General features: G+C 44.3%; 1 protein-coding gene across 2 annotated transcripts; it reads left to right on the top strand.

Annotated features, from left to right (window-relative positions):
- The first annotated feature begins 2,994 nt into the window (after positions 1–2,994).
- On the top strand, positions 2,995–15,630 carry SLITRK4 (SLIT and NTRK like family member 4). 2 transcript variants are annotated; one of them, XM_043569692.1, is made up of 2 exons: positions 2,995–3,351; positions 7,752–15,630. In XM_043569692.1, the coding sequence occupies exon 2, from the start codon at positions 7,802–7,804 to the stop codon at positions 10,316–10,318; it is 2,517 nt and encodes an 838-aa protein (XP_043425627.1). In that variant the 5' UTR covers positions 2,995–3,351; positions 7,752–7,801; the 3' UTR covers positions 10,319–15,630. The 2 variants fall into 2 exon arrangements, with proteins under 2 accessions (XP_043425627.1, XP_043425626.1); XM_043569691.1 differs by lacking the exon at positions 2,995–3,351 and adding an exon at positions 4,333–4,733.
- Positions 15,631–16,636: the final 1,006 nt, after the last annotated feature.

The following is a 16,636-nucleotide window of genomic DNA, read 5'->3' as shown; positions in this document are numbered from 1 at the left end:
AACAGTAACAAAAATACCGTTTAGCTTTATGGAAGCAAAGGTCTTCTAAACTTATTTGATCTTAGAAATGTCTCTTCCCAGAAGATATGTTAACATCCTCAGAAGTTTCCTGCATTCCACTTTAGAGAGATGCCATATTCGTAATTTCTCTAAATACCAGGGTATAAATACATTTTCAAAATTAAGACACGCTGAAAGATCTGTGTGCGGTACCTGGATACCAAAATTAAGGCTAATCTGATTTTAAATAGCAACAAGACAAGGGGCACCTGGCTGGCTCAGTTGGTGGAGCATGCGACTCTTGATCTGGAGCTCTCAGGGTTGTGAGTCTGAGCCCCACGTTGGGTGTAGAGATTACTTACGGAAGTTAAAAAAAAAAACAAAACAAAACCAGCAAGGCAGGGCAAATGAGGAATATGAGAGTGCGAGACCCCTGATGAGGGCCGAGTTCCGTTCGCGTTTTATTCATTTGCGATTGGTAGGGTTTGCCTGACTAAAAGTGCCTCGTGCCTCGGGAATGAAGGCTCTCCAGGAGGTTGGTGACATGCCTTGGTGCAGTTGTTTATTTGCACATCGGTGTGGTCCTATGGCTTCACTTGTCCATTTGTAGAAAAACCATGAGGCTATTGCCAAATCTGTCTCACAATATTTGCATTCGTGTATTTTAGGAAGAACATCAACTTTGTGTTTCTTTCCATTGCCATAAATAGTGCTGGAGTTTTCTTAACGCTTGTATTTATTTATATATTTACTTCCCTTTTTTAAGCTAGCAACTTCCTTTAGTTTACTATTGTTCTATATGGATATCACGTGTCATTCTAGGCGCTGCAAGAGAGGCGGCAGGACTAAAGGGTTGGGTTTTTAAATTACTTTGAAAGCTAAAGAAACAGAAGGCATGGAAGCTGTTACTTCTGTTATTTTTAGGAGTATCCACTTGGTCATTTTTAAGCAGCAAAATATTCTGTATCAAAGCATTCATTCTCATGACTTGGATTTTCATCACCGATAAGTTTTTAGCAGTATTATTACTTGTAGTTTATTCACATTGTAGCGGTACTTGTTTTCAGATTTCTGCCTCCATACCCATACGCAAAAGAACGTTTCACAGTTATTGCAGTCAAATATAGTCAACTCTCAGAACAGTTTCTAAAGTTGAACAAAGGTAGGCATTTAAATCGTCTGATATTTACTGTCCAAATCTGGCCTTTTCAGCCATCACAGTACTTGGAATGTGCATTATATTTTCAGGTAAAAATTTTTTGCTCATTCTATTGAATCTTGTTAACATTTATAGTAAAGGACAAACAGTTCCTCTATCCTGATAAAATATATTGTAGCTTCCCGAATCCTCTGCATCTAGAATAAATGCCAACTTGTTTTGGTATCCATTACCACTTTCAAATTGCATTACACAATATAATGCAAATGTGAGTTCTTAATTAGCAGGATCTGTTTTGTCGAAATGTACAACAGTAGAGGGATTTTTCAACATACTGCAGCTGTTTACCTAAGGAGGAAACAAATTTCACCCCACTAAGAGGAGCTGAATAAGTGCATGTGTTGTTATGGACAGATCCTTTAGTGTTTCCTTAAGTGATGCTTTTTCATAATGGATTTCACATGGAATATATAGCAAAATTTGCCATTGCTGCCCACTCAATTTCTGCCTCTAGGTTTTTAAAAGAGAAGGAGACGAAAGTTGTAAGGGCAACGAGGAGTGGGGGTAGAGAAAGGATTCTTTATGAAAGATGCAGTATTTACCAAGGTCATAAGAAATATGCCTATATACACATACCTACTTAAATATTCATTTAAATACCGTACATGCATCTGTATATACATGACATGCTGCACCGAGCAAACAGTCGCATCAATATAACCTGAAGGCAGCCTCATGAAATGACAAGAATGAAAAAATCTGAACTTCTATATGAACAGATACTAGAGATAATATCGAAAATAGGACGGTGTCCACAAATAATGTAATAACTCCTCTGCTCATCGGATTTTTTGCCTAGATTTGAGGCCTTTAAACATCCACCAATTATGGTAAATGTTTAACTGTAGGAGTTCAGGCAGACGGCCAAACTCTGGTTTCAAAGCTATTGCTAGCTTTAGTTTAAAGAGTTTTTCATTTTTAAGTACAAGCATTTCTGGGTACTGGCTATACCCTATTGTGGCTAGAGCCACTGGAATTTGAATAAGTGGATTAGGCAGGACCTAGGTCCCAAAGAAATGGGCCCTGCAGCATTACCTGAAGTGTGGCAAAGAATTGGCTAGGGAAATCCCTGCCATTTATAACTTAGCTCTATTTACCTACAGCCAGTTTATCCCCACCGAGACAAAGTAAAGAGAGAGCCTGGTTTTGCTTACAAAAACAGCAAGGTTGGGGGGGGGGGGGTTGTAAAATGACCGTTTGAGCCTTTCCTCCTTAGAAAAGCCAGGTATGTGAAATACACAGAGGACAGCCAAACTCCCCCGCCCCACAGGTACGTCTGCTTTCTTGCCAAGCTTATTAACTCAACTCCCAGTCTGCACGACACTGGTTTGAACATTAGCTTTTCCTCGGGATATTCCCACTCTCTTGTGCAAGCGCTAGCAAAAGGGTACAAGAAAGGGGCCTAGACAATCCCCGCGCTGGATTTGCAGCCTCTGGATATTTGAGATTCCATTGCCAAAGCCTCGGTGGTATAGACAAGACGGTGAGGGGGCTACTGAAGTGACTTTCCGTAGTCCCTTCCGTTGTCTCCTTTTCTGACTCCCCAAGGTATCCCGTGGGTGTCTTCCCGCACAGCCCCAGAGCGCCAAACCTTGTCCCCCTTCCCTAAAGCCTCTCATTCACCAACACCCTCCCCGACCAAAGTCCCCTCCCGGTCACCACCAAAGCCCGGAGAAGTGGAACGCACACAATGCCTCTCTTATAGGGCTCGAGCTGGGAACTGGGCATGCTCAGTAGCCAAAGCAGATTTTTTTTTTTCCCCTTCTTTTGGTCGCAAGTGCGGCATCTCTCCCAGTCCCACACCTCTCTTTCCTCTATCCCTATCCCCCTCTCCCCACCCCCAGCTCTTTAATTGTCCTGCTTAACCCGTTCTACACCGAAGGCATGCAGAGTTCTAAGATGCGGGGGATTAACCCGTCTCCTCCTAAAGCCACTAAATAAGTCTCACTCTGGGCTAAAGCTTTACACTTTTGCCTTAAAGCCCCCAGCCCCTTAGGCGCAGACAGGTAGGGGGAGTGAGGTTACTACTGGATCCCGGGAAACTGGTCCCAAGAAGGCTCCATCCAGGATTGCCCGCTACCGAAGAAGTATTCCCGGAGCCCTCCGTTCTGCGAGGTGACAATTAGCCAAAGGTACCGTACCCGTTATACAAAGCCCAAGTGCGATTGTTGCCTTTGAATGTCATTGTTGTTGACTCACCCCCCTCGGTCCTGGAATTATTCAATCCCGCGTAGACTCGACGCCCCTCTCTACCTCCCTCGGCCTCCCCCACCCCCTCCGACGTTTCTTTGGCTTTGCCTGGGTTCTCGGTTGCTCTCTCAAAGGAATGCCCCGGTTGTGTGTGTGTGTGTGTGTGTGTGTGTGTGTGTCTGTGTGTGCCTTCGTTCTTGGGGGGCTGAAGGAGGAGAAAGGACTCGAGTGTGCGTGTATGTGGTGGGAGGATGGAGGTTGGCGCGCTCGCGTTTGGGGACTGGGGTCTCTACGCGTGAGGAAAGGGGTCGCTCCTTCCCAGGGGGTGTTTTAGGCATAAAGAGGGGGCGGGTGCGGGAGGAAAGTGCTTTTCTCGGCGTGTGGGCAGCAGAGGAATCAAGTGGAGGTGTCTGGATGGGGGACAGGGGGCCTCGGCAGTGTGCGGGGGTCGAGGTGCCTGAGTGCTGGGAGGGAGGCTGCGTGTGTGCGGGGGGTGGGGGGGGCGGGGGGGGCGGGGATTCGGCGCGTGTATGTAAAGGTGCAGCCCGTGTGCGAGGGGCTGGGTGCGCGCGCGGTGTCTGGCCGGGTGCGCGCGCGCGCGCCGCTGCCCGCCTGCTTGCCTGCGAGGGCTGCTCGCTGGGTTTGACGGGCGAGCCGGCGCGGAGGAGCTGGATCCGGGATCACGTAGAGCCCATCGCGGAAACTGCAGAGCGGATCGCGGCGCCGCGGGCCCTGCGAGAGCTGCGGGGCTCCGGAGGTGGGTGAATTACCAGCGGGGCTGCGCGAGCTGCACAGACACTCACTGCCTCTTCCCGCTTGGCTCGGCAGCGCGCGCGCGCGCGCGCGCGTGTGTGTGTGTGCGCGCGCGCGTGCGCGCGGAGGGGGGCAGGTAGCTTATTATTTTTAGTTTGGGTCGTGTTGGTTTGGGGCCGGCGGAGTGGCCAAAGCGACCACAGTGGCTACTCCAGCACCACCCTGCTTGCCTGCCCACGGCGCGGTCGCGGGTCCCCGAGGACCCAAAGAATCCGGTGTCCTTAACATCGCTGCCTCCCCGGCGGGGAAAGTGTCCTGGTCTAGGGCGGCTCGGGCTGTCGGGGCCGCTGCGCTGGCTTTGTTTTCTGCGCCCCCCTCGCAAGCACTCTAGGCGGACGTGGGTCTGGGGCTCCCGGCAGTGGCCCGGGAGCTGGCCCGAGACTGCTGGCACCCTGCAACACTGGGAATACGAGAGAAGCCGGTAGCTAACTCTAAAAGCCCTGCAAAGCCGGGCAAGTGCTGGCAGCGCGACTTTGCAAGATGCCCAAATGTTGAGCTGATTTCTGGCGTGGTGAGAGCAGCATTTTGTGCCTGGGCAGCGGGGGGGAGGGGGGGAGGGGGAATGTGGGAGGGTGGGGGGGCAGGGGGCTGCCCGGACCGCCGCTCTCGGCCACGGAGCCACCGGGTCACTCTGCCTGTGTGACAAGCGGGCCAGTGACGCCCCAGTGGCCCGCGGCCTCGTGGCTTGGGCTGGCGGTCTCTTACCCCTCAACCGCCGCACGCCCGGGTCTAGAGGCCGACGGAAACTCCAATAGCTAGCTGCCCCTTGTGGGACGGGAGCGCGCGGAGAGATGTGTGCGCAGCGGGGCTGAAGGCCCCCCGCGACATCCCGAGCGGTCCCCGCCTCCGCTGCCCGACCCACGAGGCCGCTGCTTGGGCCCGGGACCCGGGAGGGGGCTGCGTGTCGGCTCCGGGATGCGGCAAAACATTGCGGTACGCGCCACCGCCGGCAGCCCCTCCGGCCGCGTCCCCGCCGGCCCGAGGTAGCGCACAGGGGGCGGCAGTGACCGCGTCTCTCCGCGGAGCCCCTCACCCCCGCCTAGGCGGGCGGCCGGAGGTCTCTCCTGCCGGCGCCCGGGGAGCCACCCCGGCCCACCCTCGGCAGGCGTCCGTCCCCCGCAGGCCCGCCGAGCGCCGGTGGACGCCGGATCCGTGGTAAGGCTCGCTGGCTTTGTGCGGTCCTGCCGGCCGCGGGAGCCGAGCGGCTTGCGGGGCGCGGAGATCCGGAGACCGAGAGGGAGATGGGGACACGGGCCGCTTTGGGCAGACGCGCCGCTCTCGGCAGCCCGAGACATGGCTTTTGGTACCCAACTCATACTTTCTGGGTTTTTTTTAAATTATTATTCCCCCCCCCCTTTTTTTTATCCCTGATTTTAAAATGTGCATGTTTTAGTGGTGCCCTGTGTGAGGTTTCTTTCGCTTGCGTTCAGCGCCCCTTCCCCTCTTTCTAGCTCCCTTCTAGCTCTCTTTCCTCCTCTCTCCACGGTCTCTTGCCCCTTCGGTCCCTCTTCCTGGGCGATCGACTCCCCTCTCCCTTGCTTGCCAGTCCAGCTGCCTGCGGCTTTCTGTTTCACAGGAGATGCATTGGGGAACTTCCTAGGTCGTCCTTGCGCCTTTTTTCTCCCATGCTACTTAAAGTAGAAATTACGAGGAGGAGGGCAGCTCCTTATGCAATTTCAGATCTGCTGATGCTCCCTGTTCTTGTTTTTGTACTGAATTCAGGTTATTCGGGGTTCTTATTGTTTTGTTTTGTTTTTAGTTCGGTTGATTTTTGGTTGGGGGGGTGTAGTAACAAGAAATGACTCAACTGAACCAGAATAGCTGTTGAAAACCACATCTATAGGAAGGCAAAACGATCATGTGAAATTTTGATTTTACAATGAAAGTTGGCTTGGATGATGTCATACTTAAGAATTTATGACTTCTTTTTGCACTGCCAGTCAAACTCTCAGGGTGAATAGGGGAAATGCGTGTCTATATGGCAAGCGAGGATCATCTCGGCGGTGCTGGCTGTATCCTGAAGCAAACTATTTAAAATGCACATCTTTCTGGGTCGTGGCTAATGGATTGCCTACCTTGAGACATGCTTGGTTTTACCACTAGCTGATTCCTCGTGGGCAAAATAAACAAAGGAGTTTCTGTGTGACACTTTTTTGTATCATTCCCTCATGGTGGGTTCCTGGGTAATTTATTTATTTTATTCATATTTGGTGGTAACCATATTGAAATTACAGCCAGCTTCCCGTGCAAGATGGAAAAGACACACATGGCTAAAATTGCATCAGTAAAATACACGGTGCTTGTTTTTCCTTTCACTCTTTTCCATGAAGCATTGCATATGTGTGTACATGCACGCAGTATTTCAGGAATTGGCTACAACGGGTTAATTTGCGAAGCATTAAACTCCAGTAAGCGATTCGTGATTTGTTTATAGACAGAGACATGGAGTGGTGAGACTGGGAGGGGATGTTGGGAAGTGATGATTTTAGGAGAAACATTTATTGGACTAAATGTATCTGGTGCTGCAGATAAACCCACTCAAGGATTGTAGCCTGTAAACTCTTCTTCCTCAGCAGTGCTAGTCGGTGGTCAAAGTGAAGGAGATAAGCATCTGAGCCAAGTGTCAGTCGGACCTGGGTTCAAAATGGCGTGTAAAGGAGTAGAAGTGGGCCAGGTAGGCAGGAGAGCCTGTTCTTGGGGTGGGAGAGCTGTCTAGACATCAGCTAGGCAGTGCAGGAGCAGGCAGGTTTCTCTCCTATTTTCAGGGACCCAGGGACAAAAGCCACCCCCCCCCCCGTCCCCAGTTTGGGAGATGACTGACAAAAGACTAGATACTGTGTATTTACTTGAAATTAAAATTTTGGTCATTTCCTACTGGGTTATTTTTCTAGAACCTCACTGGGTCATCCGTGGTTTTTAAGGCAGCCATGTACAAGAGTGAACTGATTCATGGCAGGGTGCTTACCTGTGGGCCGAAGCTCAGGCAGATCTCTTCCTAGGGCTCCTTCTACCTTGATCTTGTGACTGTCCCCTCTACTGCAACCCAATCCTGGCTTGGCCATCCTCCACCGAACCCAGGGGTCTAATATCTCCTCTGTTTGGCCTCTTATCTAACTGAAGCCCAGAGAGTAGACTTCTACAGGTGGAAATGCCTTTGTGGTGCAAACTTCAAAAGGCACAGTGGATGGTCTGGGATAGGTCAGTAGAGTTGCCACAGGTCTGTGTTCGGGGGGCAGAATGTGACAGTCCACGTAGAGAAAAGATTTTCAGATTGTTAAGGTTTACGTACGATCGAGGCTTTTTTTCCTGTTGTTTGTTGTGTGTTCTGCACACGTAAAATGTGTATAAACCCCACGTATGGAAATAAAACGTGTGGCATTTCTGCTGATTATTGTTCAACTGAGTGAGAGTACTTGCAGAAAAATACAAAGCTGATGATTACAGCCATGTGTTCACTATGGTATGATGTAGACACAAATAATCTTTCAAGTAATGATCATTGAAAAAATGTTTTCTTTTTATTTTTTAGATTGTTTCTCTTTATTCAGAAGCATAAAGTTGTTTGCTGATTGCCAGAAGATGTTTCTTTGGCTCTTTCTGATTTTGTCAGCCCTGATTTCTTCGACAAATGCAGATTCTGACATATCGGTGGAAATTTGCAATGTGTGCTCCTGCGTGTCAGTCGAGAACGTGCTCTATGTCAACTGTGAGAAGGTTTCAGTCTACAGACCAAATCAGCTGAAACCACCCTGGTCTAATTTTTATCACCTCAACTTCCAAAACAATTTTTTAAATATCCTCTATCCGAATACATTCTTGAATTTTTCACACGCAGTATCCCTGCAGCTGGGAAATAATAAACTGCAGAACATTGAGGGAGGAGCCTTTCTTGGGCTCAGTGCATTAAAGCAGTTGCACTTGAACAACAATGAATTAAAGATTCTCCGAGCTGACACTTTCCTTGGCATAGAGAACTTGGAGTATCTCCAGGCTGACTACAATTTAATCAAGTATATTGAACGAGGAGCCTTCAATAAACTCCACAAACTGAAAGTTCTCATTCTTAATGACAATCTGATTTCATTCCTTCCTGATAATATTTTCCGATTCGCATCTTTGACCCACCTGGATATACGAGGGAACAGGATCCAGAAGCTCCCCTATATCGGGGTTCTGGAACACATAGGCCGCGTTGTCGAACTGCAACTAGAAGACAATCCTTGGAACTGCAGCTGTGATTTGTTGCCTTTAAAAGCCTGGCTGGAGAACATGCCATATAACATTTACATAGGAGAAGCTATCTGCGAAACGCCCAGTGACTTATATGGAAGGCTTTTAAAAGAAACCAACAAACAAGAATTATGCCCCATGGGCACGGGCAGTGATTTTGATGTACGAATCCTGCCTCCGTCTCAGCTGGACAATGGCTTCACCACTCCCAATGGCCACACTACCCAAACGTCTTTACACAGATTAGTGACCAAACCGCCGAAAACGACAAACCCTTCCAAAATCTCTGGAATCGTGGCAGGCAAATCCCTCTCCAACCGCAATCTCAGTCAGATCGTGTCTTACCAAACGAGGGTGCCTCCTCTTACGCCTTGCCCAGCACCTTGCTTTTGCAAAACCCATCCTTCGGACTTGGGACTGAGCGTCAACTGCCAAGAGAAAAATATACAGTCCATGTCTGAACTGGTCCCGAAACCTTTAAATGCCAAGAAGTTGCACGTCAACGGCAATAGCATCAGAGACGTGGACGTCTCAGACTTCGCCGAGTTTGAAGGACTGGATTTGCTCCATTTAGGCAGCAATCAGATTACCGTGATCAAGGGCGACGTATTCCACAATCTCACTAATTTACGCAGGCTGTATCTCAACGGCAATCAGATTGAGAGACTCTACCCCGAAATATTTTCGGGCCTTCGTAACCTGCAGTATCTGTATTTGGAATACAATCTGATTAAGGAGATCTTAGCAGGCACCTTCGACTCCATGCCCAATTTGCAATTGCTGTATTTAAACAACAATCTCTTAAAGAGCCTGCCTGTTTACATTTTTTCTGGAGCGCCCCTGGCTAGACTGAACCTGCGGAACAACAAGTTCATGTACTTGCCCGTCAGCGGGGTCCTCGATCAGCTGCAGTCTCTGACGCAGATTGACTTGGAGGGCAACCCTTGGGACTGCACTTGTGACTTGGTGGCATTAAAGCTGTGGCTGGAGAAGCTGAATGACGGCATCGTGGTGAAGGAACTGAAGTGTGAGACACCCGTCCAGTTTGCCAACATTGAACTGAAGTCCCTCAAAAATGAAATCTTATGTCCCAAACTCTTAAACAAGCCATCCGCGCCGTTCACGAGCCCCGCACCTGCCATTACGTTCACCACCCCACTGGGTCCCATTCGAAGTCCTCCCGGTGGCCCGGTGCCTCTGTCTATTTTAATCTTGAGCATCTTGGTGGTCCTCATTTTAACAGTGTTTGTTGCTTTTTGCCTTCTTGTTTTTGTGCTGCGACGAAACAAGAAGCCCACCGTGAAGCACGAAGGCCTGGGGAACCCGGAGTGTGGCTCCATGCAGCTGCAGCTCAGGAAACACGATCACAAGACCAACAAAAAAGACGGACTGAGCACAGAAGCTTTCATTCCACAAACCATAGAACAGATGAGCAAGAGCCACACCTGTGGTTTGAAAGAGTCCGAAACCGGGTTCATGTTCTCGGACCCGCCGGGACAGAAAGTCACTATGAGGAACGTGGCCGACAAGGAGAAAGATTTGTTACATGCAGACAGTAGGAAGAGACTGAGCACCATCGACGAGCTGGATGAATTATTCCCGAGCAGGGATTCCAATGTGTTTATCCAGAATTTTCTTGAAAGCAAAAAGGAGTACAACAGCATAGGTGTCAGCGGCTTCGAGATCCGCTATCCGGAAAAGCAACAAGACAAAAAAAACAAGAAGTCGCTGATAGGCGGCAACCACAGTAAAATTGTCGTGGAACAGAGGAAGACCAGCGAGTATTTTGAACTGAAGGCAAAACTCCAGAGTTCCCCCGACTACCTACAGGTCCTTGAGGAGCAGACAGCTTTGAACAAGATCTAGGTCATGCAGTCTTACTTCATACAGAGGACATTTATTTAATGATGAAAGTGCCTTTTGTTGACTCCTGACTTCCAAATACTATATTATCAATAGGCATAGAGGCAGGTGTTTCCAAGGGTGTCTCATTAACTGTAGCTGCAAAAGATGTGTCCGGTAGAAGAGAATTTCCTTAATAGATTTTACTACATAAAACCTATACTGTGGAGTCCTGTGGGGATACTGCAAACTCTATTGCCAAAGGGATGCTTTATATACATAAAACACTGAATTTAACCTCAAGAGGCAAATCTGTTTTGTACCCCAATGCAAAACCTTCGTCTCTTTGTGCTTTGTAGAGCAGACTCAAGAAAACTGGTACCAGTGTTTGTACCTCAGCTGGGTCTTTCATTTTGCACGTAGATTAAGTTGGTGGAACTGGAATAATCCTTTCGATTCGTGGCATTGTAACAATTCTGCGTAAAGATGATCTGAAAAGTAAAAACACAAAAAAACCAAAAAAACAAAAAAACAACAAAAAAAGACAAAAACAAAACAAAACAAAACAAAACAAACAAAAAAAAAAGCATGCAAAGAGAGAACATTCGATAGTATTTGTAAAATTGGTAAACTTTATGGCCTGCATCTTGAAACCGCTGGATTTATAATGTTAAATTGTGCAAATATTTGTTTAAAATATACCATGCATTACATAACTATAAAATAAATTTGAACACTTTAAGCATTACCTGTCTATACATAAAACCTAAAAGAAAAAAAAATCAACGTGAGTTCCGTAGCGTTTGTGGTGATCTGAAGAAATACATGATGTTTATCAGAATTAAACAAGGCTCAAATTAAACTAACATTAGAGTTTGTTCTCGGTTCTGTGAAATACCCACAATCCTTAAAGTGCTTACCGTGTGAGCGCACCCAAAGCTATTTTTGTAACATAATTCATATTTATGAAGTACTTTGTATACTAAATAGGAAAATATGTACTCCTTAATATGTATTTAATATGCCTGACTTGTTTTCCTGATCACAGGGAATTTATCAGTAAGTATAAATCTAGACAGAAAAAAAATATACCAAACTGAAACCGAAGCTTATGTGTACAGAAATATTCTGGACATTGTGATCAGGTATCATTTAGAAATGAAACAAAAAACACAAAAACACAAAAAGACAAAAAATAAAACTAAAAACCAGTTCTGTGCTATTCTTGAGAATTCAGCATATTATCTGCAGATTTGTTACCAACTGTGCATTTTAAAATAGGTTCCTTAGTTTTATAGTATCGTGTCTGGGGCAGTTGTTAGTTGCCATCAGTTGTCTTGCTTTTCAGGATTCTACGAGCTTACATCAAATAGTTTTTCACTACAAATATTGACAGAATTAATGAGTAAGGTTAATTGCGATATCCTGTCCGCATCAGTATCCTGTCCTGTCATCGTTCGACTACGATCAGATAATCCAGTAGAGCCGTGAACATCACGGTAGTGTTGGCTATCAGAGCCACACTGGAAAATGCTTTCCTTGGTCTCCGATGGGTTCACAGTCTGCAACTACAAACGATATGCCACTGTGTTTGCTTGTGCAAACTTGTGTTAACTTGCTTGTTAACTTCGAAGTCAAAATTGGTCAAAGGAACGGAGGAGGACTTGGTAATGGGAGACATCTGAACATTTGTAGGAGCTCCCAATTAGCAAAGTGACATCCCGAAATGCATTACCTTCTTGGCCTGCCTGCATATGTATAATTACTGTGTTAATCAGTAAGATGACCAAGAAGGTAAACATAGACATTCTTCTTCGCGAACTTCAAGTGGCAGATGTTTTGGTGCAGCTTCCAAAATGATACTGTGGTTAAAGTTGTAACAGTAGTCCCTTTATTAAGTACTAATTTCAGGGCTTTATATGTTTGTTCCGAGATAAAACAAACAAACAACTTGGCATTCTTAGACGGTGTGTGTGTGCGCGCGTGTGTATTTGAGTGTATGTGCGTACATATAGATAATTTGGAGATTTTTTTTTTAAATAGCAAAAAAATCGTCTCCATATGTATGTGCTGGTGCTCTTAAAACTTTAATGTGTAATTTTAATTTTCATGACGATGTCTGTGAAAACTTTATATGAATATTAAAAAAATACAAATACTTGCTTTCTGATCTTGAAAGAAAAGACACGAAGATGTGTGCCCAACAGCGTGTTTTCATCTAGTTTCGTAAGGACTTTTAATATGCCATTACCATGCTTGCAGGCATCCATGGATTAAAGGGCTCCTAATGCATACTGACAGGATAAAGATGCAAAAGCTTCAAAGAAAGTGTTTTAGTTTATCCTGTCAATAAAGTATGGATTGAGGAATCTTAAGTAGACACTTACAGGAGGAACCGGAAGCTCAATCCATGATCTGGGGATAATAGGTCATTGGGACGATGCCTTTTATTCAGTGTGGCGAGGCTTTGAAGATGTTTCAAGGTTTCCGCAATTGTCAATGGCGAGAGGACCTGCCGCCATCTTAAAGCTTGCTGTAGCATATTGGCTATCTCAAACTCTTCCGCTGAGAGGTATAAATGTTCCACTTTCTTTCAAGAGTAATTTAAATGTGTGTGATTATTTGGAGGTTTTAATTGTAAGTGAATGACAGTAACAAATCCTTGGTTAAGGCTGATCTATTTTCCTTAACTGAAGTCATTGTGCCTACATTATACAGTGTATACTATTTTGCACCTGCCTCTCATTAGTTCTACTTGTACATTTTATGATAATGTAGTTAGGCATAAGTTTTGAGTTGAGTACAAGAGCAGTTAAAATACCGTATCTACATTTTGTTGGCTTCAACTATAACCTTGATGTTAGTTTAACCCCTTGAGGAGTGATATATACGTCAGTACAGCATCTTTAGTAGAATTCGATTCTGATCTAGAAAATCCAAGAAGTGCTCACTTCTAATGTGGTCTGACACATCATGGGCTTCTTGGCATCGTATCATGTGCTCGGACTCTGTTAGAACAGTTGCAGAGAAGATTAGATCCTGTGAAATTAGTGGAGGGGTTGAGATAATATATTATGTCTGTGTAATATAAATCAAGTTTTAAATTATTTTTTTATGAAATCAATAAAGATGATTCAATTCTTGAAAAGTAAATCTTTGTGTAATTTTATGAGAAAGCAGCTATTAAAATACAGTGATTCAAGTCTATAAGGCGATTTATATTCTATATTTAGTTTTCCATTCTGAATAAATATATTAATTAGAAGATCATTTAAGACCGGCTTTCTTTTGTTGCTTTTTAAAAATGTTTCATTTCTTTAAGCCATAAGGATGCATAAATTACACAGGGCATGGCCTCATGAGTAACGTCAGTGGGTACTGCAGAAATAACAGAACACATCTAGAAATGTATGGCAGTAATATTAATCTATGATATCTTTTGCATGATTTGTACTTTGACATTGTATGAAATGAGCACAGTGAGTTTTTGTTTTTGTTTTGTTTTTTTTTTTTTTGTTATTGTTGTCGCATCCAAAGAGCTGGGGAGAAAATATATCAAGAATGTATTTATAATCACTATTTTGAAATAAAGTAAAGAAAACACATTGTATTGTTTTTACCCTGATTTGGTTATTAGTATTTTAGGTTAGTTTATAAGATGAAAATCAAGCAGTTCTATAAAAGCTAATGTAAATCACAGAAAGAAACTGTTTTAATGACTTTTGCTTGCTTTTAATAGCGTCAAGGTATTAGACAGAATTTATTAAATGCCATTTTTATGGAAGCATTAATAAAATTGTTTGCTAGAATGATATTTCTGAAGCCACAGTTTGTGAAATATATTTATCTTTCCATTATCTTTCAGAGGAAATAAACTAGTAACCAAATTGGTCTTTTCACCTAGATTTGAGGGTAAGATACAGAGCTTTAGAAAACTGTTTGTATTAAACTTAATTGACAAATCTATGTTAAGAGATGCTTTCCCCCCCCAAACATCTTTGCAATCTGTCTTCCTTTCCCCTGACAGCCCATTCCCATGAATCAGTTGGAATCTGACATAACTGCAGATAAGCAGATATTAATATTCAGTCTTAACTATTAAAATATGTTTAGAAAAACTTTAGAACCTCTATAATCCACGGCCAGCCTGGCAGGTTACAAGTTAGTTGCCCATTTATGGGGTGGATTGTGATTTTTATTTGGTTCTTTCAAAGATGATCAAAATCACCAATCCATCACTTTACCAGAGTTTTATGGTCGAGAAAAAATGAACTGAGTGCATTATGGTTAATTTGAGGCCAATCATGTCCAGCAAAGATTATAAACAGACCAATAAAGTGAACTGGAGGCACGTTTCCTTAGGGGAAGAGACGCAAAGAGAGAGGGAAACAGAGAATATAAACTAAGAGTATTGTGGCCTTAAGCCTATACCTAGCTATGCTGAAGAAGTCAACAGCATGGCTAGCACATACAAGTGCTTTCGGGCGAAATGTTTTCCGTGTCACAGGGTATACATCCCGTGATTGTGTGACTTTTTAGTTCTTTGTGAGTTACTGAGCATAGGGCTTTGGGTCCCAGCCACTCAGTTATGTGGACAAGCCGTATCAGATGAAGGTTTGGCTTCATTTCCAGTGCTCATTCAATTAGTCACTATGGTCAGATGGGCTGAACTAAAATATCCTGTTTGTGGCTTCACTTACCGGGAATAACTGGCAACACATATCAAATTCACCCGATAATTGCTAACCCTCGATTTTGGATGTGCTGAGGCTCTGTCCTTTGTTAAATTAAAAGCAAACGGGAGGTTAAGTGAGTTTTAAAACCTCATTTTTGGACAAAACTGCCCTTAATCTAATTTTGAATTTTGTTTTGTCTTAGTTCCCACTGGTTGTTAAGATTGCACTTTAGAAGGGGAATCAAGGAAGGCAAACTGTGCTGTCTCCCTTATTTATATGAAAGGGCCAAATACTGGCTATCGAGAATAAAAAGATTCAGGTTTTTCATTAAATCGTAATAATTATCAGATCCATTGAGTGTAGCGCCGAGATCCAGGGAAGAATTTCACATTAGCTATAGAAAGGAAATAGTCGTCGTCCAAAGTTTCTGAACAACGCATTTCTCTTGGTTGGCAAATACTGGATCGTATGTTGTGCAGTGGCTACTGCTCGTGGAAGCCTTTGAAAATCCTAGTAAGCTCAATTCTCCCGACTAAGAATTGCAATGTATATTTCCATTATTGTTTCATGTAAACCGAACCGTTGTGGTAAAATTCTGGAGTTGCTATTCAGTTATTTTAATGCTGTTTTCACTAATAAAAGTCTTTTCTTAATAGGTCATATTTGTAGCCATTTAGTGTGTTTATTAGTGCGAAATTGGCAAAGCTCAACATCAAGAAGAAATGCAAATGATTTGGTTTTTAGCCGATGCCGTTGTTTTGTTAGTTTATACAATAGGCCAGGTCAAGAAAAACAAAGCAAAACAAAACAATAGGCCGGGTCTAAGTCCCTCCCTCACCACCACCACCCCCCCCCCCACAACACACACAGGAATCACACACAGGAATACACACAAATAGTGAATTATGTCCTAAGGGAATTACTTAGTTGATATAAACAAATAAAAGGTCTCTGCCTTGACTACCTAGATGCACCAAATCCAAGTAGGTACTGCAGCCCAAACGATAAGTGTCTTACTTTTCTCTTCACTTTATTTATTTTTTTTCTTCTTCTCTTCACTTTAAACGGAAACTTGGGATTTCAGTAGTATCCAGTGTCTTGAGATTTGGTTTTGATTTTCCTTGTTAACTTTATCCTCATTATCATCCTTTAATCTGTTAAGTATGTAATTCCCAGGTAGCCAACCAAGGTACATATCGATGCTGCCGCTAATATGATTACCCACAAATATTATTCAGAGAACTGTGTAGAGACATCTAGATCCAAAATAACCCCGGGGTAAGGATTTGATTAGAAACATGGGAGTTAAAAAAAAAAAAAAAACAAGTCCGATGCAAATTATTGACCAAAGAGGCCTGTGCCTGGGTTAAGATCCGGGAGCATAAGGCCAAAGGAGTATTCAGAGAAAAAAACGAGACGATGTCTGCTTATCAGAACTCAGAATCCGAGTACTGAACAAGAATCACGGCAATATATATGAAATCTGAGACTTCTTTCTCCTTATTCTCTGTCTCCGCTTTATTTCTTGTACATATATGTGAAATCCGGGACATATCAACACAACGCTAGGAATTCATGTTTTCAAGGAATTCACTGGCCAGCCAGTGAACAACTGCTTTACCTTCTCCACTCCCATGGAATAGTTTGCTGGGATAACTGACATCAC

Source organism: Prionailurus bengalensis, chromosome X (assembly GCF_016509475.1).
Source record: "Prionailurus bengalensis isolate Pbe53 chromosome X, Fcat_Pben_1.1_paternal_pri, whole genome shotgun sequence".
Classification (NCBI taxonomy): domain Eukaryota; kingdom Metazoa; phylum Chordata; class Mammalia; order Carnivora; family Felidae; genus Prionailurus; species Prionailurus bengalensis.
Note: the sequence above shows the minus strand (reverse complement) of the source record. Positions and strands in the feature narration are given on the sequence as shown.

Excerpts from the sequence above, each read along its gene's own strand:
- SLITRK4 (XM_043569692.1), top strand. The coding sequence starts at position 7,802 with ATGTTTCTTTGGCTCTTTCTGATTTTGTCAGCCCTGATTTCTTCGACA.